Below are 19703 nucleotides of genomic sequence, written 5' to 3' on the forward strand. Positions count from 1 at the left end.
GCTTTTTTCTCCACCATTATAAGTCACCCTCCGTTTGCGTAATATTAGCAAGTGATTTTGGAGGGATTGACGCTATTAAATTTTATTTAAATCTCATGCATGTGAAGTAGAAAGTGACATCTTATTTATTCTTTGCTGATGAACTCTTGCTAATTGTGATTTGGGTGTTGAGATAAATAAGTTTTATCAAGTGAAATTTTTTCGATTTATTTAAATTAAAATGAAGGATAAAAACCAGACAGAAAGCGCGGGGAGCTTCAATCCCTGTACCCAGAGCATGATGGATCCAGGTGAAGAAATCGTAATTTCCGGTATTGCTGGAAGGTTCCCGGAGTCTGATAATATGAGACATTTCCAGGAGAACTTGTTCAATAAAGTCGATCTTGTGACCGATGACGATCGTCGTTGGAAATTGGGTGCGTATATTTTTTATTATTTTACTGAATTTTTTAATTTAAAAAAAATAAACTGATTGACTTTATCTTTTAGATCATCCGGAAATACCCCAACGTACGGGAAAAATAAATAACGTGGGTAAATTCGACGCGCTCTTTTTTGGCGTTCATTTTAAACAGGCGCATACTATGGATCCCATGTGCAGAATGTTGATGGAGCATGCGTTTGAAGCTATTGTTGATGCTGGTGTCAATCCGAGACATTTGAGAGGAACTAGGACAGGCGTTTTTATTGGCGCTTGTTTCTCTGAGTCGGAAAAAACTTGGTTTTATGAAAAGCTTCAGGTATCTTGTTAAATTCTCCTGTAACAGGGATTAGAAAATTGATGAGTTGATGATATTCTAAAGTAAAACAAACTGTTACCAGGTCAATGGATTTGGAATTACTGGATGTAGTAGAGCTATGCTGGCAAATCGTCTTTCCTACTGGCTGGGAGTAACAGGTCCTAGTTATACTGTTGATTCTGCTTGTAGTTCAAGTCTCTTTGCTATGGAACACGCGTACAGAGCGATACGCAATGGACAGTGTGATGCTGCGCTTGTCGGAGGCGCTAACTTGTGCCTTCATCCATATGTGTCTCTTCAGTTCTCTCGTCTTGGTAAGAAATCGTCGGTAGATAGAGAGGTCTACCTGTAAAATAAGAAAAATATAATTTAAATTATTTTTAAACTACTTATAGGTGTCCTGTCTGCTGACGGGCGTTGCAAATCGTTTGATGCTGACGCTAACGGGTACACTAGGAGTGAAACTGTGAGTATCGCTTTCCTGCAGAAAGCCAAAGACGCAAAACGTATTTACGCGACGGTTATTCATGGCAAAACCAACTGCGATGGGTTCAAAGAGCAAGGCATCACTTTTCCGTCAAGTGTTATGCAGAGTGTGCTGTTGAAAGAATTTTATGACGAGTGTAAAATCCCACCAAGTATTGTAAATTATATCGAAGCTCATGGAACTGGTACCAAAGTCGGTGATCCGGAAGAAGTCAATGCTATTGATACTGTTTTTTGTCCTGGGCGCAAAGAGCCGCTAAGGATCGGATCAATTAAGTCTAATTTGGGTCATGCCGAACCTGCGAGTGGAATGTGTTCTATTGCCAAAGTTGTGATTGCTAATGAATCGGGTATCATACCGCCTAATCTTCATTACAAGAGACCTCGTGAAGGAGTAAAGGCACTCGAAGAAGGCCGGGTAAAAGTTATTACGGAGCCAACGCCTTGGGAAGGCGGATACGTAGGTGTGAGTTCTTTCGGCTTTGGAGGAGCTAACGCTCATATTTTACTCAAGTCCAATCCTATTGATAAGATCAATGGAGGTGCTCCGAATGATGATTTGCCGAGGCTGGTTGTGGTTTCTGGTCGAACTGAAGCAGCTGTTGAAGCTCTGCTTCATGATGTAAGTGGATCAACTTTTTATTCATTGACGCAGTATTTAAATATTATTTTTTTTTTTTTAGGTGGAAAGCAGACCACTTGACGTTGAATACGTACGCCTGCTTCAAGATATTCATTCAGAAGATATTCCTGGACATTTATACAGAGGCTACACTATCTTAAGTAAACATACCACTCAGGAGAACCGAATCAGAGATATCGAGCACTACCCAGGTGCCAAGAGACCTATTTGGTTTGTCTTCTCCGGCATGGGGTCGCAGTGGCCGGGTATGGGTACTGCTCTCCTACGGTTCCCTATTTTTGCTCAAGCTGTAAAAAAATGTGACGCCGTATTGAAACCTCGTGGTGTTGATATTTACGATATTTTGACAAATCCAAATAAATCAACCTTTGACAATATTTTGAATTCCTTTGTTGGAATCGCTGCTGTCCAAATAGGTCTCGTTGATCTTCTCACATCACTGGGTATCGTTCCTGACCGTATAATCGGACACTCTGTCGGAGAACTTGGTTGCGCTTACGCTGATGGCTGCTTCACTGCCGAGCAAATGGTTCTGGCAGCTTACTCACGTGGTCTGGCTTCTATTGAGACCAAAACTATCTTCGGTTCTATGGCCGCTGTAGGATTGGGCTACGAAGACATCAAAGATCTCTGCCCACCTGACATTGAAGTTGCTTGTCACAATGGCCCTGAAAGTTCAACTATAAGTGGACCCGCAGAATCTATGAAGGCCTTTGTAGCTAAGCTCCAATCGAACAAAATCTTTGCCCGAGAGGTTCCTTGCAGTAATATCGCTTATCACAGCCGTTACATCGCCGAAGCCGGGCCAAAACTAATGAAATATTTAAAAGAAGTAATTCCCGATCCTAAACCAAGAAGTCCCAAGTGGTTGAGTACTTCAGTGCCACGTAGTCAATGGTCTACACCTCAAGCTCGGCTGTCATCAGCAGAATATCATACCAACAATCTCCTGAATGCTGTCTTGTTTGAAGAAACTGCAGTCTTGATTCCTAAAGATGCTGTGACAATTGAAATCGCGCCTCACGGACTACTTCAAGCCATCCTACGACGATCTCTCAGCCCCAGTGTCACCAACATCCCTCTGACTCAGCGTGGGCACAAAGATAACGTTGAAGTTTTCCTTCAGGCAATCGGCAAAGTCTATGACGTTGGATATCAGCCACAAATCGCTAATATCTATCCTGAGGTCCAGTATCCAGTGTCTCGTGGAACTCCTATGATCTCTCCTCTGATAAAATGGGAACACGCGGACGACTGGTATGTCACGTCATATAGAATGCAAGAAAAAATAACTTCAGGAGAACGGACTGTTGAAGTGACATTGAGCGACGAAGACTACGAGTACATGTCGGGCCACGTGATCGATGGAAGAAATCTCTTTCCCGCCACTGGATACCTTGCACTTGTTTGGGAAACTATTGGTATGATGAAAGGCGAATTGTATACCGAAGTGTCTGTTGTCTTTGATGATGTCAAGTTCCTTCGGGCTACGACTATTCCCAAAGAAGGTATCGTAGAAGTAACATTGATGGTTCAGAAGGGTACAGGTAGATTTGAAGTAGTCGAGGGAGGTGTTGCTGTCGTCACTGGATACGTGCATTACACTACCAAGCCATCATTAGCTAAGATGAATCCACCGGTGCCTGAAGATCAAGAAGAAGAAGAAATGTCCAGCAGAGATGTCTACAAAGAACTCCGACTCCGCGGATACCATTACAGCGGTCTTTTCCGGGGAATCAAAAGTGCATCGACGACTGGTCAGCGCGGAAAAATAGCTTGGGCAAATAATTGGGTCGCGTTCATGGACAATATGTTGCAAATGCAAATACTTGAAATGGATTCGCGAGGACTATTCGTTCCTACTGGCATCCAAAGACTTGTCATTGACACTAAAACGCACTTAAATCAAATTCGTGCAATGCCTGATGATGTAAAAGGTTTGATATACTATTTTATTATTTTTTTTTTTTTAATAATTACCTGACAATTGTTTTTAATCTGTAAATTGTTATTTTTTTTAGAGTTTCCAATTTATAGATACAAGACATTAGATTTGATCGTAGCGGGAGGAGTAGAAATCCGAGGGCTAAAAGCTAGTGCTATTGGTCGAAGGAAACCTGCTGGTGAACCTGTTCTCGAGTCTTATCGATTCGTCGCTCACCGAGATCAGGCAGAAATTTCTTTGCAGGAAGCTGTGCGTCTAGCGACTCACTTAGCTTTAGAAAATTACCTGGGAGTTAAAGTTAAGACTCTAGAGAATTTGGAAGCTGATGAAAAGTACCCGGTTGAAGATTTATTCACTCCGATTGTCCAAGAAGTTCTTGGTGACATACCTCTTATTCAAGCAGATTTGAATATTCTCGCTCACGGGAATCCCTTCGAAGAGGACAAGCTACCCGCGAATATCAACGTAACTGAAGCTAAGAAGCTGCCACCAGACACCAATGCCATGATTCTGACCGGTCGTGGTCTTTTAACAAAAGAAAAGAGTGGATCGCTCTCACAACTGCTGTTTGCTCTCAAAGATGGAGGGTTCGTACTAACTCTTGAATCAAGAACTATAAGCGATTTATCTGCCGCAGCTAAGAAACACAATCTTGATATTATTCTAGAGAAGCTCGTCAATAATTCGCTATGTATACTTTTGAGAAAACGGGACAAGCTACCGAAGAAATCAGTAGTTGTGAGAGTCGACAACGATTCGTTCGCTTGGGTCGATGAACTGAAGTCCGTTCTAGAAAAAGAAAAAGAACGAGAATTCAGCGGCAGCAGCCGCGTCATTTTAGTGAGCGAGAAGAGTTTCGAAAGCGGACTTTTGGGACTGGTGAACTGTCTACGTAAAGAGCCAGGTGGTGAAGTGATAAGAGGGGTACTGGTTCAGGATGAGAAAGCGCCAGACTTCTCTCTCACATCAGCATTGTATGCGGACCAACTCAAGCTGGACCTCGCCCTTAATGTTCTTCGACCCAACAAGACTTGGGGTTCTTATCGCCATCTTCACTTGCCAGCCCCAGTTCCTCGTCCAGTTAATCACGCCTGGGCAAATCAGATCGTGAGAGGAGACATGAGCTCATTCCGCTGGCTCGAAGGACCAATTCAACCTGGTTTCAGTCATCCCGATTTGGTTGATGTTGTTTACTCAGCAGTGAACTTCCGCGATATTATGGTGGCCAGTGGTAAACTTGCTGCTGAAGTAGTAGCCAAAAATCGATTCCTCGAAGAATGTTGTATCGGTTTCGAATACAGTGGAATCGATCGTTTTGGAAAACGAGTCATGGGATTGGTTCCAGCCCGAGCCCTCACCAATAAAATTGTAATCGATCGCCATTTATCTTGGTACGTTCCTGACGGTTGGACTCTTGAAGAAGCTGCTACGGTACCATGTGTCTACGCGACAGTGTACAACGCATTGTACATAAGCGGTAAGATGAAGAAGGGCGATAAAGTTCTCATTCACGCGGGATCGGGCGGTACTGGACAAGCAGCAATTAATCTGGCGCTCAACGAAGGCTGTGAAATCTTCACGACTGTCGGTACTCCAGAGAAGCGTAAATTTATTCGAGACAATTTCCCTCAAATTCCAGATGATCATATTGGGAACTCGCGTGACACTAGTTTCGAAACAATGATATTGGAAAAAACAAATGGGCGAGGTGTTGATATTGTTCTCAATTCATTGGCTGATGAAAAACTCCAGGCGTCACTTCGGTGTCTAGGAAGTGGAGGAAGGTTCCTAGAAATCGGAAAATTTGACATGGTCAATGACAGTCATATTGGTATGGCCGCATTTCTTAAAGAGATAAGTTTCCACGGAATACTTTTAGACCTTCTCTTCAACGCTGAAACGGAAAAAAAAATTGCATTGAAAAATATCTTGCAGAAGGGATTAGATAGCGGTGTTATAAAGCCTCTCGTACGAACAGTTTTCCCGAAAGAAAATGTTGAAGCTGCATATCGATACATGGCTGCTGGTAAACATATTGGAAAAGTTTTAATCAAAGTAATAGACGAAAAAAATATTCAGAATACAATTTTACCAGCTATACCTCGTTATAATTGTCTGCAGAACTGTAGTTACATTATTCTCGGCGGTCTCGGTGGATTTGGTTTAGAGTTAGCAGACTGGCTAATACTCCGCGGTGCCCACAATCTTGTTCTTACTTCACGTTCTGGGTTGAAAAATGGTTATCAACGTATGCGAGTACGTTTATGGAAAAGCTACGGAGTCAAAATTGAAATAATAACTGGGAAAAATGCCGCAAATCATCAAGATTGCGAAGACATTATAAAAGCAGCAGAAAATCTGGCGCCAGTTGATGGAATATTTAATCTCGCAGTTATTTTGAAAGACGGTTTGATTGAGAATCAAACACCTGATACTTTCAAAGAATCTTTCACAGCCAAAGCTTGGAGTACCAAAGTTCTGGATGAAGTATCGAGAAAATTCTGCCCGAATCTCCGACACTTTGTTGTTTTTTCTTCAGTCTCGTGTGGACGTGGTAATGCCGGACAAACAAACTACGGTATGTCCAACTCTATTATGGAAAGAATCTGCGAGAAACGAGTCGCCCAAGGTTTTCCAGCTTTGGCTGTCCAATGGGGAGCTGTTGGAGACGTAGGTCTGGTTGCTGACATGCAAGAAGACAATAAAGAACTTGTAATCGGTGGAACTCTGCAGCAAAAAATAACATCGTGCCTTCAAGAACTCAACTATTTCCTCACACAAAACAATCCAATCGTTTCTAGTATGGTTGTGGCTGAGAAACGAGCAGGCGGAGCTGGATCACTCAATATCGTTGATACAGTACTCAATATCATGGGCGTGAAAGATTTAAAAACTGTGAGTCATCACACATCTCTAGCCGAGCTCGGCATGGACTCAATGATGGCCGTTGAAATAAAACAGTCATTAGAACGTGAGTTTGAGATTTACCTCACCGCTCAAGACATTCGAGGACTCAATTTCGCCAAGTTGATAGAGATGAACTCGAAAGATCTCGAAAAGAAATCAATGAATCGATCATCTAATACTGATACAGAAACACTAACAGGAATGAAATTGTTCGTCCGATTACTCGGCGAGGAAAATGAGTTTTCCGAGATTTGTATGAAATTACAGACCAGGGAAGAAGCCGGTAGACACGAAGTATTTCTCATACCAGGTATCGAAGGTTGTGGATCCGTATTCTTCAACCTCGCCAGCAAAATCAAGTCACCAGCAACCTGTTTGCAATTAGACAACACCAATACCGAATACTTATCAATTTTCGATATGGCCAACCAATTATTACCCGTAAGTTATTAATTAATAATCTCGATCCATAAAAATAATTTATAGACAACTCAATAAAAATTTTTTTAGCACCTCCTGAAACGAAACGAAGGTCGCAGAGATTTCGTAATCGCAGGATACTCATTCGGATCTCTCGTGGCTATCGAACTAGCCAGAAAATTAGAAGCTCAAGGTTTAACTGGTAGACTAGTACTAATTGACGGCTCACCTGATCTCATGAAGGCCATCAAAGAACAGCAATTGTCATCATCTAGCGATGAAGAACTAGCAACGAATGTTCTCGTCGGCATTATCGATTTGATTGCGCCGTCACTGAGTGGAGAGGTGATAAATACATGACATTCTATCAAAATGAAATAAAATTTCTTTTTCTGAATCGTCTTCAATAAAATTATAATTATAATAAATTTATGTTTCAGCTTTTCATGGAGTTACAAAAATGCGATTCCTTCAAGTCAAAACTTGATGCGTTCATGGCCCGGGTACCAACGGAGTCATTGTCAATATCTCGTGAGAATCAGCGCAATATTTGTGCGGCAGTTTACAATCGTTTGATTGCCCTGCAGAATTATGACACCTCAAATTTACCACCTCTGCGTTCGTCTATTATACTTCTAAAACCGTCAATGCCGACGCTTAAATCCGTCAGTGGGGATTACGGCCTCAGTAGTATTACTCGCGAGAAAGTTGAAGTTCATGTTATTGACGGCAATCATGTGACGATATTAGACGAAGCTAAAATAGCGACTGCAATAAATGGCGAACCGCTTGAAGACGCAGAAGCTTTCAAAGCTAGAATTATGGAAGATGGCAAAATTCTAGCTCCAATTTCAGATCCACACTACAGTAGAGCTTAATTTAATTTAGTTAATAATTCATATTTTCACAAATTTATATTATAATTACTTAATACTCTTATTTTTAAATGAAATTGTTTTTTTTTTTCTAACATTAATTAATGCAATGCGGAGTAATAATTACAATATCATGTTACATTGATTTTGGATGAAGACACATTTATTGTATATACATTAGTTCAAATTTTTGTAACCCATTTACCAATTAATCTACCTAATAAATTTTAATCCCACTTATGATGTCCACACAAAAGTTTATTGATTTAATAAAAGTATATTATGAAAATATAAAATTTTTTTTTAATTTTTTACCCAACTAAACTTATTTATAATAGTAAGACATTAATTTATAAGTGTGCCAATATAATTATTATCAATAATAATATATGTAAAAAAAAAAAATAATTTCAAGTGCATATTTAAGAAATACAAGTTCTGAAATTTTCAATTGCTGGATCCATAAGGACGTAGAAAAAAAATTAAAAATTTCTATTTTTTATTTAAAAACTTCTAAATTAAAAGTGATTTCTTCTTCACTGTAAGCATATGAAAGTCAAAAACTGATGAATAATTTTCAAATTTTAGAAAAAGGTCTTCAAATTATTCTTTGTTCAATATCTATATAATCATTTTAAATTAAATTTATTTCAAAGAAATGTAAAAAAATTGTAACAAAAGATGTACATGCTCCTACAGAATAAAAGCACAAAAATTATCCTCTTATTCAATTGCAAGTTGCCTTGATCCCGTTACTGCATGCATGAATTGAATTTAAGTAAAATAAAATTATTTTAAAAAAATATAATATGACCGTTTGAGATCTGGACTTTTGGACTTTCAAATTTTTTTGGCTGTTCCCGATCGAATATATAACTTTGTATGAAAAATAGGATCAGCAGTTGCTTGTTTTCGTTGATGGTAATTATTAATTAATGCAAAGACAACAATAAACTAGTAAAATATTTAAAAATTATGAAGAAATAAATAATTAATTGAAGCCCATGTTGATGACTCATGAAGGAATAATATTTAATTGATAATGTAAAGTTATAGGCGTAATATCCGCTAACTCTTGACACCGAATTTCAAAATTTGAATATTCATAAAAAGTGTTTTTTGGGCATAATTAAATTAGCTTTGATAAATACCCGCATATAGTAGATGATAATTAATGAGTATTGTTCTAAATGGTTAAATTTGTTTAATAGATTTAAATGGATGAATTCAGGTAATGATTTCACAGCTTAAATGTTTATTAATTAAATATATAAAATCAAAGGTGACTTTTAAATTCAATGATTTTTTTTTAATAGTTAAATTTATCAGAATTAAATGGCATTCTGTTGACCTGTTAGCACGTGGGATGGTAACTGTAGCTACATTATAAAAACCTGATCAAGACTATACTCTTCATCATTGATCGTTGATCCTAGTTACCTGCCCGCTGTGCAACGCTGACTAGGATTATTATAGACCTTATAGGAAATGATCATCGAATTATTTTTTTTTATATCGTGTTTCTGTTAATGGTGAAAAAAAGTTATCTTCTGTGGAAAATTTATCTGTAGAAAGACATAATGAAGACTAAAAACCTGGTAAAAAGCTCCGTGAGCTTCAATCCTTGCACTCAGAGCATAATGGAGTCTGGTGAGGAGATCGTCATCTCTGGCATCGCTGGAAGATTCCCGGACTCGGACGATATGAGACATTTTCAAGATAATCTGTTTAATAAAGTTGATCTCATTACTAAGGATGATCGTCGTTGGAACATGGGTGAGACTATACTTTGGTATCATGTTAGAAAAAAACGAAAAAATATATATATTTTAAAAGCAGACTTAACTTTCAGATCATCCTGAGCTTCCTCAACGGTTTGGAAAAATAAACAACCTGGAGAAATTCGACGCAGACTTTTTTGGTATTAATTTCATGGAGGCGCACAGCATGGACCCGATGGCTAGAATGCTGATGGAACATTCTTTTGAAGCTATCATTGATGCTGGTGTTAATCCTAAGCATTTGAGAGGCACTAAAACTGGTGTCTTTTTTAGCGCTTGTTATTCAGAGTCGGAAAAAACGTGGATCTATGGAAATTATGATGTAATTATTTATCAATGTCACTAATTTTATGACTGATAAGTTATTGATAATGTAAAATGATTATCAGGTTAAGGGATATGGAGTTCTCGGATGCAGTAAAGCTATGCTGGCTAATCGTGTTTCACACTGGCTAGGAGTAACAGGTCCGAGTTATAACGTTGATACTGCTTGCAGTTCAAGTCTCTTTGCTATGGAACATGCTTACAGAGCTATTCGCGATGGGAGGTGTGACTCTGCACTCGTTGGAGGTGCCAATCTGTGTCTTCATCCCTTTGTATCGATACTATTCGCTCGACTTGGTAATAAACTTTGTTCTTTAACTACAAGCAATAAAAAATATTAAATATTTAAATTATCTATTATGAATTATAAGGTGTCCTGTCACCTGATGGCTCCTGTAAGTCTTTTGACAATGACGCTAACGGCTATGCTCGAAGTGAAACGGTCAGTGTAGTTTTCCTACAGAAGGCAAAACACGCAAAACGTATTTACGCTACGGTTGTTCATGGCAAAACCAACTGCGATGGGTTCAAGGAGCAAGGCATCACTTTTCCATCTAGTCTTATGCAGGGTGAGCTGCTGAAAGAATTTTATGAGGAGTGTAAAATCCCGCCGAGTATTGTCAATTACGTTGAAGCTCATGCAACTGGTACTGCGGTTGGTGATCCAGAAGAACTGAATGCTATCGATGGTGTTTTTTGTCCTGGACGCAAAAAGCCATTGATGATCGGAGCAATTAAGTCTAATTTGGGTCATGCCGAACCTGCGAGTGGGATGTGTTCTATTGCTAAAGTTGTGATTGCTAATGAAACAGGTATCATACCGCCTAATCTTCACTTCAATCGCCCTCGTGAAGGAGTAAAGGCACTCGAAGAAGGCCGGGTAAAAGTCATTGCGGAGGCAACGCCTTGGGAAGGCGGATATGCAGCTGTGAATTCATTTGGCTTTGGGGGAGCTAACGCTCATATTTTACTCAAGTCCAATCCTATTGATAAGATCAATGGAGGTGCTCCGAATGATAATTTGCCGAGGCTGGTTGTGGTTTCTGGTCGAACTGAAGCAGCTGTTGAAGCTCTGCTTCATGATGTAAGTGGATCAACTTTTTATTCATTGACGCAGTATTTAAATATTATTTTTTTTTTTTTTAGGTGGAAAGCAGACCACTTGACGTTGAATACGTACGCCTGCTTCAAGACATTCATTCAGAAGATATTCCTGGACATTTATACAGAGGCTACACTATCTTAAGTAAACATACCACTCAGGAGAACCGAATCAGAGATATCGAGCACTACCCAGGTGCCAAGAGACCTATTTGGTTTGTCTTCTCCGGCATGGGGTCGCAGTGGCCGGGTATGGGTACTGCTCTCTTACGGTTCCCTATTTTTGCCCAAGCTGTAAAAAAATGTGACGCCGTATTGAAACCTCGTGGTGTTGATATTTACGATATTTTGACGAACCCAAATAAATCGACCTTTGACAATATTTTGAATTCCTTTGTTGGAATCGCTGCTGTTCAAATAGGTCTCGTTGATCTTCTCACATCACTGGGCATCGTTCCTGACCGTATAATTGGACACTCTGTCGGAGAACTTGGTTGCGCTTACGCTGATGGCTGTTTGACTGCCGAGCAAACGATTTTGGAAGCTTACTCACAAAATCTGAGTTCTACAGAAACAGGTGATCTATTGAATACTGTACTATTCAAAAAAATTGCAGATCTTATCCCAAAGAATGCTGTGACAATTGAAATCGCGCCTCATCCGCTTCTACAAGATATCTTCAGAACATCTCTTAGCCCTAGTGTTATCAATATTGCCTTGACTGAGCGTAGCGAGAGCGCCAATATTGAGGTCTTTCTCCAAGCAATCGGCAAACTTCACGGCATTGGTTTCCAGCCGCAAATTTACAATCTCTATCCTGAGGTTCAGTATCCAGTGTCTCGTGGAACTCCTATGATCTCTCCGCTGATAAAATGGGATCATTCTGAAGACTGGTACATTATATCATACAAAGCGCAACAAAGAATAAGTTCAGGAGAGCGGCTGGTTGAAGTGAATCTACGCGACGAAATTTTTGAGTTCATGTCGGGCCACGTGATCGATGGAAGAAACCTCTTCCCCGCCACTGGCTACCTTGTACTTATTTGGGAAAGTATTGGCTTGATGAAAGGTGAATTGTATACCGAAGTGTCTGTAGTCTTTGATGACGTCAAGTTCCTTCGGGCTACGACTATTCCCAAAGAAGGTACGATAGAATTTACCTTGCTGATTCAGAAAGGTTCAGGAAAATTTGAAGTAGTCGAAGGAGATGTTGCTGTCGTTACTGGATATGTTCATTACATTACTGAGCCATCATTAGCTAAGATGAATCCTCCGGTACCTGAAAATGACGAAGAAGAAGAAATGTCCAGCAGAGATGTCTACAAAGAACTCCGACTCCGCGGTTACCATTACAGCGGTCTTTTCCGGGGAATTAAAAGTGCATCGACGACCGGTCAGCGCGGAAAAATAGCTTGGGCAAATAATTGGGTCGCGTTCATGGACAATATGCTGCAAATGCAAATACTTGAAATGGATTCGCGAGGATTATTCGTTCCTACTGGCATCCAAAGACTTGTCATTGACTCTAAGGCGCACTTGAATCAAATCCGTGCTATGCCTGATGATGTAAAAGGTTTGATATACTATTTTACTATTTTTTTTTTTTTTTCAATTTCTTGACAATTGTTTGTAATCTATAAATTGTTATTTTTTTTTAGAGTTTCCAATTTATCGATACAAGACATTAGATTTGATCGTAGCAGGAGGAATAGAAATCCGAGGGCTAAAAGCTAGTGCTATTGGTCGAAGGAAACCTGCTGGTGAACCAGTTCTCGAGTATTATCAATTCGTAGCTCACCGAGATCGTGCTCTCGTTTCATTAAAAGAAGTCGTGCGTCTGGCAACTCATATAGCCTTGGAAAATAACATGGGAATAAAAGTCAAGACTCTAGAGAATTTGGAAGCCGATGAAAAGTACTTGGTTGAAGATTTATTTACTCCGATTGTCCAAGAAGTTCTTGGTGACATACCTCTTATTCAAGCAGATTTGAATATTCTTACTACAAACAATCCCTTCAACGAAGAAGATCAGCCAGCGAATGTCAAAATAACTGAAGCTAAGAAAATGACACCAGAAACCAATGCTACACTGCTAACCGGTCGTGGTCTTTTAACAAATAATGAATCGCTTTCTCAACTACTACCTGCTCTCAAGAACGGAGGGTTTGTATTGACTCTAGAGCGCAGAAATATTAGAGATCTTTCTGAAGCAGCGAAAAAGCACAATCTAGACATTTTATTGGAAAAAATCGTTGATGACTCAGAATGCTTACTCTTACGAAAACGGGACAAACCACCAAAAAATCCAGTAGTTGTCTATGTAAAAAATGAGTCATTCGAATGGATAGACGAATTGAAATCCATACTAAAAGCAGAAAAAGAAGACAACCGCAGTGGTAATGATCGTATTATTTTAGTTAGTGAAAAGAATTTTGAGAGCGGGCTTCTGGGACTAGTCAACTGTTTACGTCAAGAACCTGGAGGTGAAATGATTCGAGGAGTTCTAATCCAAGACGAAAAAGCACCAGATTTTTCTTTGTCCTTGCCACTTTATCAGGACCAACTCAAGCTGGATCTCGGTTTGAATGTTCTTCGACCCAACAGCACCTGGGGTTCTTATCGCCATCTTCACTTGCCACCCCCAGTTCCTCGTCCTGTTCATCACGCCTGGGGCAACCAACTCGTACGAGGAGACATAAGCTCACTCCGCTGGCTCGAAGGACCAATAAGACCAAACTTTATTCACCCTGACCTCATTGATGTTGTTTACTCTGCTATTAACTTCCGTGATATTATGTTAACCAGTGGTAAGCTTGCTGCTGAAGTTATTTCCTTTAACCGAGCCCTTCAGGAATGTTGTTTCGGTTTTGAATACAGCGGAATAGATCGTTTTGGGAAACGAGTCATGGGATTATTGCCATCACGGGCAATCACCAATAAAGCCGTGATCGATCGAGATCTTGCCTGGTACGTTCCCGATGGTTGGACTCTTGAAGATGCTGCTACCGTGCCTTGTGTGTACGCAACATCGTACTACGCTTTGTACGACAGTGGTAGAATGAAGAAAGGCGATAAAGTTTTAATTCACTCGGGAACTGGTGGTGTTGGACAAGCAGCCATTATACTGGCACTCAACGAAGGCTGTGAAATCTTCACGACTGTCGGTACTCCAGAGAAGCGTAAATTTATTCGAGACAATTTCCCTCAAATTCCAGATGATCATATTGGAAACTCCCGTGACACTAGTTTCGAGACAATGATAATGGAAAAAACAAATGGGCAAGGTGTTGACATTGTCCTCAATTCATTAGCTGATGAAAAACTTCAGGCGTCAGTTCGATGTCTAAGAACTGGAGGTAGGTTCCTAGAAATTGGAAAATTTGACATGTCAAATGATACTCATCTTGCTATGGCTGCATTCGAAAAGGGAATCAGCTTCCATGGAATACTTCTAGATAATTTCTTTATGGCATCTAGTGAGCGAAAGAAATTAATGTACGGACTTTTACAAAAAGGTTTAGATAACGGCATTATTAAGCCTCTCGTAAGGACAGTTTTTCCTAAAGACAACCTAGAAGCTGCTTTCCGATACATGGCTGCTGGCAAACATATTGGAAAAGTTTTAATCAAAGTAATAGACGAAAAAAATCTCCTGAACACTGCTGTACTCGCTCTACCTCGTTATCATTGTCTGGAGAACCGTAGTTACATTATTCTCGGCGGTCTCGGCGGATTTGGTTTAGAGTTAGCAGACTGGCTGGTACTTCGCGGGGCTCAGAATCTTGTTCTTACTTCACGTTCTGGGTTAAGAAATGGTTATCAACGTATGCGAGTACGTTTATGGAAAAGCTACGGTGTCAAAGTTGAAATAATAGCTGGGAAAAATGCCGCAAATCGTCAAGAGTGCGAAGACATTATAAAAGCAGCAGAAAATCTGGCGCCAATTGATGGAATATTTAATCTCGCAGTTATTTTGAAAGACAGTTTGTTTGAGAATCAAACACCGGATACTTTCAAAGAATCTTTCGCAGTCAAAGCTTGGAGTACCAAAGTTCTGGATGAAGTATCGAGAAAATTCTGCCCGAATCTCCGACACTTTGTTGTTTTTTCTTCAGTCTCGTGTGGACGTGGTAATGCCGGACAAACAAACTACGGTATGTCCAACTCTATTATGGAAAGAATCTGTGAGAAACGAGTCGCCCAAGGTTTTCCAGCTTTGGCTGTCCAATGGGGAGCTGTTGGAGACGTAGGTCTGGTTGCTGACATGCAAGAAGACAATAAAGAACTTGTAATCGGTGGAACTTTGCAGCAAAAAATAACATCGTGCCTTCAAGAACTCAACTATTTCCTCACACAAAACAATCCAATCGTTTCTAGTATGGTTGTGGCTGAGAAACGAGCAGGCGGGGCTGGATCACTCAATGTCATTGACACAGTACTCAATATTATGGGCCTGAAAGACTTAAAAACTATTAGTCATCACACATCTCTAGCCGAGCTCGGTATGGACTCAATGATGGCCGTTGAAATAAAACAGTCATTAGAACGTGAGTTTGAGATTTTCCTCACCGCTCAAGACATCCGAGGACTCAATTTCGCTAAATTGTTAGAGATGAGCTCGAAAGATTACGGGAAGAAAGCAACTAGTCAATCGAACGCCAATTCGGAAGTACTTACAGGATTAAAACTATACATCCAATTAATGGGAGAAGTAGAAGAACACTCCGAAGTCTGTGTGAAATTAAAAACTCACGACCAAGCCGATAGAAACGAAGTATTCCTCATACCAGGTATCGAAGGCCGTGCATCTGTATTCTCAAACCTCGCCAGCAAAATCAAATCACCCGCAACCTGTTTGCAATTAGACAACAACATTACCGAATATTTATCAGTTTTTGATATGGCCAACCAATTATTACCAGTAAGTCATTACTTAACAATATCAATCTGTAAAAATTCTAATAAAATTATTTTCAGCACTTCCTCAAAAGAAATGGAGACCGAAAAGATTTCGTGATCATCGGATATTCATTCGGAGCTTTGGTAGCTATTGAACTAGTAAGAAAATTAGAAGCTCTAGGTTTCAACGGTAAATTAATACTCATCGATGGATCTCCCGATTTTACAAAAGCTTTCAAAGAGCAAATGTTCCCATCGTCAAACGATGAAGAATTGCAGTACAATATTCTTGTGGGCATCGTAGATATGATCATACCCGCGCTAAGTGAAGAAGTAATAACCAAATTAAATAATAATTTTATTTATTGATCGATTGTTACAAAAATCATTAACAAATAATTCCTTTCAGCTCTCTGCTTCGTTAGAAAAATGCAGTTCCTGGAAATCAAAACTAGACACTGTTCTTAATCAATTGCCAATGGAAGCATTGCCCCTATCTCGTGATCATCTGAGTAGTACTCTCACAGCAGTTTTGAATCGTTTCATAGCCCTACAGAATTACGATCATACAAAATTACCACCTCTGCGGTCGTCCGTCGTACTACTGAAACCTTCAATGCCGGTTTTTAAATTCACCGACGAAGAATACGGTCTCAGTAGCATCACTGACGATAAAATCCAAATACATATCATCGAAGGTAATCATGTGACGATACTAAGCGATACTAAAATAGCGTCAATACTCAATGATGACCCGGTGGAAAACACTGACCCTATACCTACGGAAAATGCTACTGTTACTCCAATCACAGAACCGCAAACCTGTAAAGCTTAATTTAATATTAATGTCTCATTAAACAATTATTGTTCTATAAACTTGTCCCAGAGAGAGAATGCGCTTCCGAAATCTCTTCCGCTACCGATTACTTCAAAACTGCGCATGCATAAGTAAAACTGGGGAAAATTTAGTCCGCAGAACACCTAAAGTAGTAGTAAAAAATGAAACAACCGAGGTACACTCTCTTGCTGGGAAAATTTTACAGTGAAATCTCTAACTTTTATATATATATTTTATTTAGTTGTATTGTGAATGAAAAAACATTTATTGTATATACATAAATTCAAACTTTTAATATATTCCCACTCATTAATAAATGAACGTAAAAAAAGTATAATCTATCTAAACTCTAACAGCTTATCATAGCTTTTATCACTAAGTTTTACACTCGTTTAAATTCAACGGCTCACCATCCATACTCAGACTTATTACGATATAATAAAATTGTATCAGCAAATTCTAAATCAGATTATTAATTTCCCGCTTCTATAATATTTATCAATAATCGATTGCTCGCTTATAAACTATTTAATTATCAATTACGTGACATTAAATTATAGTTAAATGACAATATAATACAATTACATAATGAAAATAAATTTGTCGATATTTGAATGCCTAAATATAAAAACAACTATATCAATGTAATATAATAAACTTGATACAAGTAATTAAAAATAACGCGTTTAAACATTCTAATCATTATTATTAATCATTTCAATAATAAAAAAAAAGCTGCTGATAATTTAAAGATCCATGGGTTCGAGTTCCAGACTACTTGGCTCCAATGATTCATTCAAATTTGCCACCAACTGACTGTTGTTATTATTATTAAGATTGAGATTATTATAATTATTATTGTTATTGTTATTACTGTTATTGTTGTTGTTGTTGTTGTTGTTGTTGTTATCTTCCTCGTTATTTCTAGAAGTAGACGGCAGTTGTATTCCAGCTTGAACGATGAACGATCTGAGATGTTTGCTCGGGGGTTCCCAGAGGACTAGAGCCATGGAGGGCCGCTCCCTGTAACAGAAAATCTGTTTTAATTTCTCCGCGTGTAGATAAATAATATTATTATAACTATTGCTCAATAAATAATAATAGATCTTACAATTTTGAGAGGAGCGATGCAGGAATTAGGGGCTCTTGTTGAATTCTCTTCAGTTCCTCTGATATTATCAGTCTTGGATGCAAATTTTCACCATTTTCTACATTCAAGGGATTTGTTTCTACATTCAAATCAACTTGGCTGCTGGTTGATGGTTGAGCACTGTAGTCTGCTGAGGTTGAACACGACGGTGTTGGATTGTAGCTCGAACTTATATGCATATTATTAAAGTGCGCTGCCATTTTTTCTTCCGATATGAATTGTTTTGTTGGTCTCCTGTTTGATAATTATTATTATTGATCTACAATGATCTAGATATTAATTAGTAAAGTAATAAACGAGTACTTACGTATCAGAAACATACGGAGTATCAAGCTTTCTCTTCTGGTGAACGCTGGTAGGAGCAAATGAATCTTTTTCCCCAGTGAATCTCATCATCTGCGACTGCTGCATGCTAGGAATACTCCAGGGCATGTACATCGGCGGTATCTGGGGCACTTGTGACCAAGCCCCCGGCTCCTGAGGTGGGTTCTGTTGACCCATCATGTGCTCAAATATTGACGGAGGTGTGTGCATATGAGGTCCGGGCATTTGATTCTGAGCTGGTGGATGAATCATTTGAAATTGTGTCGGCATTGTCATCTTTATTATAGATATTTTAATTTGTAAATGTCTAAAAATAAACAAAAAGTCAAATGATCAAAATCAATTTCTCGTAGGATGTCAATTCTGATTATGAATTCACCAGAGGCCTTCATAATCTTCAACTAACTTCTGTTATTTACATCAAATAATAAATATTGTAATCAATAACTTATTAATTTTTTATTCAATTCATTGTTTTTACTCAAATTTAAAAATAAATTGAAGTAATGGACGCTAACCCTTTGGTAAATTAGTAAATTATTTATGTTGGGACAAATTGAATGGTCAGTTGTTTTACAATAATAATAATAATAATAATAATAATAGTAAATGAATAATTGATTAATTACTTTAATTAAGCAGTAAAATAATTTACCTGACTATCAAAAGTTTAAAAAATTTTTTTGCCACCAGTATGTTGAAGTCTGGAAAGTAAAAAATCTTCTCGTATTTTCTGGAAACTTCTTTAAAGTCTTCAGTTTTAGTTTACTTGATAGTACAAGTATCTAGTAATAATATTGCTAGCAATTATAGCTGTAATTGATGTTATTTTAAGACAAATTAGGAAGAGCGCTGATGAAGAATTGGGTTTATTTCAAAACTTTCACTCGTAATGTTTTTTTTTTTTTTTTTGTTTTATTTGGATAGATCCCTGGCACTTACAGTCATACATCCACGATTCACGAACACGAAATAAGTTTACAAAAGTGTTGTGTTTATTTTATGACAGCCATTAGATTACTGCGCATGTGCGCGACATAGGGAATAAAAAACAAATTTGAAATTCCTAAAAAGTTCTAGGAAATTTTCTTTGAACATTTTTTTGGATAATTTTTGAATCAAAATTTGTCATTAACATTTAAAATTAATTCAACAATTATCGTAATCAAATTTTTGGACAGTTTAATTTATTGATAAATTAGTAAATATATAAATTACTTATTTACTATAAAATTTAAATAGTAATTGTACAATTAATTAGTGTAAACTC

The 19703-nt window shown here is 38.5% G+C and overlaps 3 protein-coding genes across 3 annotated transcripts; 2 read left to right on the forward strand and 1 right to left on the reverse strand.

The window, feature by feature from the left end:
• Positions 1–28: 28 nt before the first annotated feature.
• On the forward strand, positions 29–8289 carry LOC103577902 (fatty acid synthase). Its single transcript, XM_053742762.1, has 8 exons — positions 29–416; positions 490–740; positions 823–1054; positions 1136–1848; positions 1910–3806; positions 3891–7162; positions 7232–7486; positions 7582–8289. Exons 1-8 carry the CDS (start codon positions 221–223, stop codon positions 8017–8019), a joined length of 7254 nt encoding a protein of 2417 aa, XP_053598737.1. The 5' UTR covers positions 29–220; the 3' UTR covers positions 8020–8289.
• A 1132-nt stretch (positions 8290–9421) lies between these two features.
• On the forward strand, positions 9422–17205 carry LOC103577904 (fatty acid synthase). The gene is made up of 8 exons (XM_053741172.1): positions 9422–9792; positions 9869–10119; positions 10187–10418; positions 10493–11205; positions 11268–12795; positions 12881–16143; positions 16200–16454; positions 16531–17205. Exons 1-8 carry the CDS (start codon positions 9597–9599, stop codon positions 16954–16956), a joined length of 6864 nt encoding a protein of 2287 aa, XP_053597147.1. The 5' UTR covers positions 9422–9596; the 3' UTR covers positions 16957–17205.
• Positions 17174–19486, reverse strand: LOC103577905 (homeobox protein 2). Its single transcript, XM_053741176.1, has 4 exons — positions 19089–19486; positions 18417–18740; positions 18071–18343; positions 17174–17982 (listed from the first exon to the last, which is right to left on the reverse strand). The coding sequence occupies exons 2-4, from the start codon at positions 18707–18709 to the stop codon at positions 17706–17708; spliced, it is 843 nt and encodes a 280-aa protein (XP_053597151.1). The 5' UTR covers positions 18710–18740; positions 19089–19486; the 3' UTR covers positions 17174–17705.
• Positions 19487–19703: the final 217 nt, after the last annotated feature.

Source organism: Microplitis demolitor, chromosome 1 (genome assembly GCF_026212275.2).
Source record: "Microplitis demolitor isolate Queensland-Clemson2020A chromosome 1, iyMicDemo2.1a, whole genome shotgun sequence".
Taxonomy (NCBI): domain Eukaryota; kingdom Metazoa; phylum Arthropoda; class Insecta; order Hymenoptera; family Braconidae; genus Microplitis; species Microplitis demolitor.